Genomic DNA, 8,821 nt, shown 5'->3' with positions numbered 1-8,821 from the left:
GCACACCACCCGCTGGACTCTAGCCTGGGTGCCAGACTAGAATAGAATACTGTAACAAAGTTGGAAGGGACCTTGGAGGTCTTCTAGTCCAACCCCCTGCTCAGGCAGGAAACCCTATTCCATTTCAGACAAATGAGAAGAGTGGAGGCACTGGTTGCAAGCAGCTGAGATTGCATGGCTTGGATGAAAAAGAGCCTTTCTTCCAAGCCTTCCAATTAATCCTAATTCTAATATTTTGGAAAACCCAAATGTTCTTCTTGGGTCACACCACCATGCTCAGCTACCAAGCATGTTGTACAAACACAGCAGTTGCGTTTTGTTGCTCTGGGGCAGCAGGCTGAGTGACCCCCTCATTGTAGGAGATGACCAGGCTGAGGGAGTCAAGCGCATCATCATTTTAGATTTCCTTTACATCCACCAGAGATCTAAGTCAATTCCGTTGACTCTTATCTACCGCCAATTGGCCTTGACCGTTAGTAGTTGAGATTCTTATTTAGAGGGAGCCTGGAATAAACTTGTATTCATTTTGGATCTGATTTCTGGCGTCCGGCAATCAGTTCTGCCCGTGCCATTACCCTCAATCCTATTTCCATTCCATCATTTTCAGAAAATGATGATTCATGGATGAGAGCTTCCTCCTGCCTCAGTCAGCTCCATGAAGGCCTCAGCAGGATCGGGAGCTCCGTTGCAACGCAAAGGGAGAGTCTACAGGAACAAGGCCACGGCCTCTTTTGTGGACGAATCGCTCTTCGGTAGCCAAGGAAAACACCCATCTTCCAGCCCAGAGTTTGATCCACCCTGGAAGGAGGCCAAGGCTCGTGGTCAGAGACCCCTGCTATGGAGTCCGGAGACCACGCAGGTGGATTCCAGTCCCTTGAAATCCCCCCAACCAGTCAGCACCCCACGGAAGAGGAATAAATACAGGTAGGTCACGTTTGGGGGGCTGTTTCTTTGCAATAAGGGGAAGATGGAAGAGTGCCTCGAAGAGAGAGTATTTCAGATGAATGACATATGGAATTCATTTGCTTCAAAACAGCCTCTCGAGCTGTCTCACGCCTAGATTGGCCCAAATTCACCCAGCCAGCTTTCATGCCTAAGGCAGGACTAGAACTCACAGTCTCCTAGTGATTGACCCAAAGTCACCCAGCTTGTTTTCATGCTTAATACGGGACTAGAACTCACCGTCTCCTGATGATTGGCCCAAAGTCACCCGCTTGTTTTCATGCTTAATACGGGACTAGAACTCACCATCTCCTGGCGATTGACCCAGTCACCCAGCTGGCTTTCATACCTAAGGCAGGACTAGAACTCACCCTCTCCCGGTGACTGGACCAGAGTCACCAAGCCGACTTTCATGCATAAGGCAGTACTAAAACACAGAGAAGTTCAGCTTTCTTCGTTGACATTTTTTTCCTATGGGTTGACCAAACTCAGCCCATTGGCTTGTTGTGTGAGTCAAAGGCATTCTATGAACTCTAGAAATGGCTTAAGCTTGTGGTCTGAACTTGATCTGTGTCTCTCTTTCCTTCTGGAAGGTTGAAAAGCCACACGCCATCCTACTGTGACGAGACTCTGTTTGGGTCCAAATCAGGAGGGCAAGAATGGACAGCCTCCTGGGCCACCCGAGAAGATGTGGCTAAGCTCCGCCCTCTGCTCTGGACTCCGCCTTCAGCTCCAAGAGACCGGCCAGTCCTTTTCCACCATCCAAAGGAGATGGTCACTTCTACGGGGAGGGATAGATTTGAAGCCAACCACAAAGTAGGAACCTCTTTTTGGAAGCCACCTGAGAACTCTTCAGAGGTGGCCACCCAAGTTATGAGAAGACCATGTTCCCAGTCTCTCACCAGATGGTATGATACCTCTGATCAATTTCGCCCAACCGGGTCCATTAAACAGCAGGATCAACGCACGCCGACTGCATCTTCACGAACTCTTCTCACCCCAGGTTCAAAAGGCGTGCCTTGTTCATCTGCTCGGACCACAAGTTCACGTCAAGAGAAACCTCCTTGGAGATAGACCAGCCAAATCAATCCTGTAAGTGGACAGCATACTAAATCAGCATGCTGGCTGGGGAATTCTGGGAGTTGAGGTCCAACCATGTTAAAGGTTGCAGCAAATGAAGGGAGCGTATAGAGAATAATTGCACTGGTGATACACTTCAGGCACTGGAGGGCAAAGAGAAAATAAAAATAGGGTTCTGGACACTGCACCATTTAAAAATAACATGAAACATTGGAAAATAAGAGTCTCGTGAATGTTATCTGTCCACTACATTTTTCTTCCAAACTTAGAACAGAATAATGGAGTTGAAAGGGACCTTGGAGGTCTTCTAATCCAACCCTCAAAGCAGGAGATCTTATTCCATTCCAGCCAAATGATTCTCCAGTCTATTTTTGAAAACCTCCAGTGTTGGAGCACCCACAGGTTTTGAAGGCAAGCCGTTCCATGGATTAATCATTCTGTTTGTCGGGGAAATTTCTCTTTATTCTAGGTTGGATCTGCCTTTAATGATCTTCCGTCCTTGTCCTGCCCTCAAGTGCTTTGGAGAATAAGTTGACTCCTTCTTCTCTGTGACAATCCCACAATGGAAGATGTCACCCCTAATCCTTCTCTTCAATAGGCTGAGCGTATCTAGCATCCTCAACCGTTCATCTTACCATTTAGAATCTAGGCTCCTTGTCATCTTCATTGTTCTTCCAAAAGCATTTCCATAAACATGGATTGTGTTTGACCCTGACGGTTTGTTTTATGGTATCTTGGTTTCCAGCGTACGTTTTCAAATTAAAGTAGTGTTTAAAACCAAGTCAGGTGGAGCAAGTAGCTTTGGCTGATAGTAAGAGGGGCGTTTCGGCTCCGGCTTTGATTGGCTTCGTTGTCATTAGCGAATAAGTGGCCGTTGGCCAAGTTGACATAGCACATTACATTATAAACAAACAAAGCCACTTTTTCTGTGTGAGCTGTGTGAATCCAGACACTAATTTTTTTATTCCCTCCCCCCCCTTCTGCTTTTCCAGAATAGTGGGTAGGAAAATAATATTTTTCTCAGCAGTGGGAGATTTTTCTCCTCTTCCCTTTCAACAGATGGCATCTCCCCTGCCCACCAGAAGGGAGGAAAAAAACAAAGCAGAGCAAAGTGACACTGGCAAAGTGTGAAATGATCGAACGATGAGATTCTTAATTTATCGTGGCGGGTGCAAAATCATATGTCAGTGGGAATCAAATCTCAATAGGGAATCGGACAGCAAAGAAGGCCTTTACAGCTAAGTCCTTGACTTACCATCACAATTGAATGCAAAATTTCTGTTACTAAGGGAGATGTTTGTTAAGTGGATTTTCCCTATTTTACAACTGTTCTTGCCTCGGTGGTTAAGTTAGGAACAACTAACTTAATTCAGCTCCTAAATGCAAGGGGTCATGGCTACCTCGCCACGCACCTATGCACCCAACCAGACAACAGAAACGGAGGCGGGAAGGAATCAAGGAATGCAAGTGAGCCTGACGTAGCCTGGGATGGTCCCAACACCCCAAGGTCAAATGCTGCGAAAATGTCGCGCTCAGATGGTTTCCAAAACAACATGAATGCAATGGATCGCTGGACAATGGACCATGGTGAGGTCCAGGGGGAAAAGGGGACTTTAACCTACGCTGGCTTGGGCGCGAAAACTTTACAACTGGCTTTGCTACTTCTATGCCTATGTGGAATTATCAGTAAAGTTATGCTCTCGGTAAAATAATGTCCCAGGATTGGTTGTCAAGTCACTTTTTTTCAGCGTCCCTGTAACTTCAAACAGTTGCTAAACGAATGGTAGTTAGGTCCGAGATTACCTGCATATAGACATAGATCTATAAATATAGATTTTGAAACAAATTGTGAGGTCTGGAGCTCTCTGGGATGTCTCTCCCTTTTCTACTCCAGGCGAGAGAGATTTCGGGTTGAGGAAATGACGCGGCTTTTGACAGGTCTCCCATCTTTTTAAATGATCAACTTTATTAAAGAAGAATAAAGAATCCTCAGAAGGGCTCCATCCCTCTCTGAAGCTGGCCAGGGCAGCCCAGCCACCAAAACGGACACGGACAGGCATTGATTAGTGCTCAGTCTTCATTTCCTGCTCGTACTCTTCCTCCCCTTCCCCTTCTTCTTCCTTTTGCTCCGTAACAGCGACCTCACCAAGTAGCCCTTCCACACGGCTTGGATCAGAGTAGCCGCCCGGGCCAGGATGGCCAGCTCCTTCTCTGCTTTGTCCTTCTGCTCCTGCCTCACCCGCCTCTCCTCCACAATCTGGCAGTACTCCTCGTCCAGTCGGGCGTATTTCTCCCGCAGTTGGGACAGGTCCTGCTTCTCGTTCACGTAGACCTCGTCGATCTCGTCGATCTCCTCCTGGGAAAAGAGAAGGAGCCGTGCCCAATTTTATGACCCTTTTTTATGTGTTTACCAGGGTAGTTAAGCGAATCACGGCATTTTTTAAGTGAATCATGGGGTCCTTAAGCAAATCCGACTTTCTCCGTTGACTTTGCTTGCCAGAAGCCAACCGAATATCGGTGTGTGTGTTTGTGTGTGATGTAGCTTCCTTGTGAGGTTCAGATAACTCAAGTGTTTCTCAACTTTGACAGCTTGGATTACGCTGGCTGGGGAATTCTGGGGATTGAACCCCGGGTTATCTGAGCCTCACAAGGAAGCTACATCAGAGGTGCAAGGATCGGTTGCCGGTTTTTTCAGTGCCGTTGTAATAACTGAATAGCTGGGTGGGGAATTGGGGAGTTAAAATCCACCCATCTTCAAAGATGACAAGATAAAGATAAGATGACCTTGACTGTCATTTTTTTACTGGCACACATTAAAAATGAAGATCCATTGCCCGCTCTCAAAAGTGTGCACATACATAACACGCACGTAAACCTGCTATATACAACATGTGTACATACCTACACCTTTACACATAAATATTCATCCCTGTCCATCTTGAATACGTAGCGGAAAGAGGAAGCTTGAGAGTCCACAAGGTGGATACCCAAGGTTAAGGTTGAGAAACACTAAGTTAACAAAACATTGCATGGTTCTGTCCGGCCAGCCGAGCTTTTCCAAAGAATGTGTGAAGACATAATATCTAACTAATGTCATAATCTCAACGGTAAGAATACGTTAAGGAAGAATCATTCTGCATCTGAGGCTTAGTTAGAAGACCTGGCTGCTTATTTTTGCCAATGATCTCTTGAGAGGAAAATAGCTTTTTTTTTTTAAATGCCCCTGTAATCCCTTGCATCGGAGTGATATTGGGGCAATTAAATGGCGCTTAAGCGTTTACTAGTCAGATGCTCTTCCTGACGCCTATGTAGGATTCACAGATCACAATTACTCATTGTGCCCAGATAGAGAAATATCTGCAACTGTCACTCTAGGATCAAACCCAAAGCCTCCTGTGTGTCTACCATTAGGCCATTGTGCCACTCTTCTCAAGAGGAAAATAGCTGCTATACGAAAGAAAAGAAGCTCATATCATACCTGCTTTTCGATCATTTCGAGGTCATATTTTTGGATCCAGTTTTCTATCTCCATTTCCACCTTGTATTTCTTCTATAGGGATTAAGATCAGAGTAAAAATGGTCAATTGTTATTATTATTTGTAAAAAAAAAAAACCCCATCTCACAGTTGTCTTAACTTCAGCTCAGAAATTGCCAGTTGTGGTTAAACAGTGACAGTCTTTGAGTTTTAAGATGTCTTGTTAGGTAACAATATTATGTATGTATGTATGTATGTATGTATGTATGTATGTATGTATGTATGTATATATATATATATATATATATATATATATATATATATATATATATATATATATATATATATATATATGACCGGAATCTACTTGCAGGGCAATTGAATGCTATTTTCTAGGATATTCTCTAGGATGGTCTTTCCCGGCCATGTTGCGTGAACGTGTTTCTCTGCTCAGCCTCCACCAGGATTTACCTTCCGAAGGTTCAGTTCCGACTCGCGATCCTCAACCACCAAGGCGTTGAACTGAGCTCGCAGCTGCTGCAGCTCCTGTTGCAACTTGCCGCATTTCGTCTGAGAGGTGCGCACCTCCGTCTTGTGCTGCTTCTCCGCTTCGGCCCGGGTGCGCTGGATTTGACTTTCGGAAAACTTGGCCAGGCTGTGCAAGTGACTTTTCAGGTCTTTGATGATGGTGTTCTTCTTGAAAATCTGAAAAAGGGGAAAGAGGAAAAATATATATATCTTGGCAACCAAACTCAAAATCGAAGTTGAGACTTTGGAAAAAGTTCAGAGAAGAGCAACTAAGATGATTAAAGGCTTGGAGACTAAGGACTAAGGGGGACACGATAGCAATTTCCCCCTGCCTACCATCTTGCTTTCCAAGGGAACCAGCCCTTTTTGGCAATTACTGTAATTCATCTTTGACTGGCCAAGAGTCCCACAGTCAGATCTCGCTGCCTACATCCTGCCATCCATACCTCCTCATCCCTGTTCTGGATGGCTGCCGTCAGTTCCTCTTCCAGACCTGCCGCAATCTCTGTGTTTTTCTTGTCTCTCTGGAAGACTTCATACAGAAACCGACATTTCTCTTTTTCTTCTAAGGGGGTGGTGAGGAGCTGCTCAAAGAGAAACCCCCTCTGCTTAGACAGGCAATTAATAAATTTATGGACGGACAGGTCCCTGGAGTAAGCCACGTCCCTCAGCGCTTGACAAGCGACCGTATTGGTGTAAAGCAGGCGCAGAATATTTCGGACGGAACTTTTAAGACCTTGAACTTGCAAAGTGAGATGACCCTCGGGATCCACAATGCCAAAAAAAGTGCCTTTACCGGAGCCTATATAGAGAAAGTTTTCCTCCTGGTGAGAAAGCATAAATTCCAGGATGTTGGAGAGGCGTAGATGTTCCCGGAAGGCTCCTGTAAGGTCAGGACCTAGCACGGCGCTGAACTCATCGAGGTTCTCAATGACATGGGAGAAGACGCTGACCAATTCTATCCTGAAGATGGTCTCATCTAAGACAGATATGATCCTCTTCGTCTCAACAGTGCTCAGTTTCGTCCGTCCGGGATCTAGGATCCTTAAGGGGGCTCGGATACTCTTTCTGGGGCGGCTGGAATCAACCAGCTCGTAGGATGGGGAAAGCAATTCTGTCGTCATGTTTTCCGCTGGAGAGCCTTTGGAATGGGAGAGAGGTTTTGAATTTCCTGACAAGGGTTCAGGTGTTTTAATGCCGTTGTTTTACTGACTCTGATGGAGAGGATTCTGACAGTAAGGCAACGGTCAGATAAGAGGAATCTGAGTCCAAGGCAGAAATGTAACCTGGGAAAGAGTCTTGGATAGGACCCTCCCTAGTTCCTCCTGAAGATAAAGAGAAAATAATGAATATGTAAACATAACCATATAATAATTATAATGAATAATAAAGCAAAGTTAGTACCAGTAGTGATCGGCCTCTTGGGTGCCATCCCAAAACCTCTGGAGCACCCCTTGAACACCTTCGGCATTGACAAAATACCCATCAGTCAATTGCAAAAGGCAGCTTGACTTGGAACAGCTGACATCCTGCGGTGATATCTTTAATACCATCAAACAACAGCAATCCCAGATTTTTGGGAAGGACTCAACGGATGGATTAAAAAATGCCAAAGTGAGTCTGGCTGATGGTGCAACCAGCCCTAATAAAAATCTGGAGCATCATTCGAACACCATCGGCACTGACACAATCCCGGTCGGTCAATTGCAAAAGGCAGCTGAATTTACAACAGCTACCATCTTGGGACCAAACCTTTAATATTATTAAATCTGCCTATTTCAGGTTCTTGGGAAGAACTTGACAGATGAACAAAAATACCAAATCCAATTTGAACACCTGGCTGTGTGATGAACAAATTATTATTATTATTATTATTATTATTATTTGTTCATCACACAGCCAGGTGTTGTTGTTGTTGTTGTTGTTGTTGTTATTAATCATTGCACAGTCAGCCAGATGTTCAGACTGGATTTGGCATTTTTGTCTACCTATCAAGTACTTACTATTATTGTTGTTGTTTTGTATAATAATAATAATAATAATAATAATAATAATAATAATAATAATAATAATAATAATAATATAGTACTGTACCCTGTAGGTGGATAAAAATGTCAAATCCAGCCTAAACACCTGGCTGACCCATCATAATAAAACTAGGAATAGAACAGAAACGGAATGCGATGCTGCATAATAATAAAATAACATAATACAAGGATCTGTAGTGTTATAAAATGATAAATTATCAATGAATGTAAAAATAGAAATAAATATCCCCCTCCCTTTGAAAAGCAACCACTGCAATTTTTAATTTTTGCAGCTCTACCTGACCCAACAGCGAAGGGACCCGTAGGTTACCATGACAACGGCTTCCCTTTCGGCAAGTTAAAGCCGAGTCCCCGGGTTGCCCGGCAACCCTGGCCGCGCGAGAGGCGAAGTTTCAGCTAGCCAATCGAAGCCCTCGTTGCTCCCACTGTGGTCGTTCCGGTAAGCCAAGACTTGGCCAATCAGAGGCGTCAACGGATCGGAGCCTTGCTCCTCCCACCACCTCTTCACGTGCCGCTTGAGGGAGGCAAGGTAGTAGTGTGGAAGAGACTTCGGTTTTGTCAGTTGACCTTTACTGGGAGGCCAAATGGAAAGCGAGGGATACTTATCGTCTGAAAGTCGACGAACTTGTAAACAAGCTGTTGGCCAGATACGCAAATGACTTTTGTTCATTTTTATATAGGGCTCATTCTGCCCGTTCAAATGGGGGAACCCTGATGGAGAACCGGAGCTTGCAGGCAGCCATTTTG

The 8,821-nt window shown here is 44.8% G+C and overlaps 1 protein-coding gene across 3 annotated transcripts; it reads right to left on the bottom strand.

Moving 5' to 3' along the window:
- Positions 1-3,968: 3,968 nt before the first annotated feature.
- On the bottom strand, positions 3,969-8,497 carry IQCD (IQ motif containing D). Of its 3 annotated transcripts, none has more exons than XM_039332495.1 (5): positions 8,385-8,497; positions 6,473-7,351; positions 5,970-6,203; positions 5,501-5,572; positions 3,969-4,378 (listed from the first exon to the last, which is right to left on the bottom strand). In XM_039332495.1, the coding sequence occupies exons 2-5, from the start codon at positions 7,148-7,150 to the stop codon at positions 4,100-4,102; spliced, it is 1,263 nt and encodes a 420-aa protein (XP_039188429.1). In that variant the 5' UTR covers positions 7,151-7,351; positions 8,385-8,497; the 3' UTR covers positions 3,969-4,099. The 3 variants fall into 3 exon arrangements, with proteins under 3 accessions (XP_039188429.1, XP_039188428.1, XP_039188427.1); XM_039332494.1 differs by having other exon boundaries at positions 8,353-8,438; XM_039332493.1 differs by lacking the exon at positions 8,385-8,497 and adding an exon at positions 8,121-8,340.
- Between the last annotated feature and the right edge of the window lie 324 nt (positions 8,498-8,821).

This window comes from Crotalus tigris, unplaced genomic scaffold (assembly GCF_016545835.1).
Source record: "Crotalus tigris isolate CLP2741 ecotype Arizona unplaced genomic scaffold, ASM1654583v1 scf7180000024461.5605484, whole genome shotgun sequence".
In the NCBI taxonomy this organism is placed as follows: domain Eukaryota; kingdom Metazoa; phylum Chordata; class Lepidosauria; order Squamata; family Viperidae; genus Crotalus; species Crotalus tigris.
This window is presented reverse-complemented; position numbering and strand designations above follow the sequence as displayed.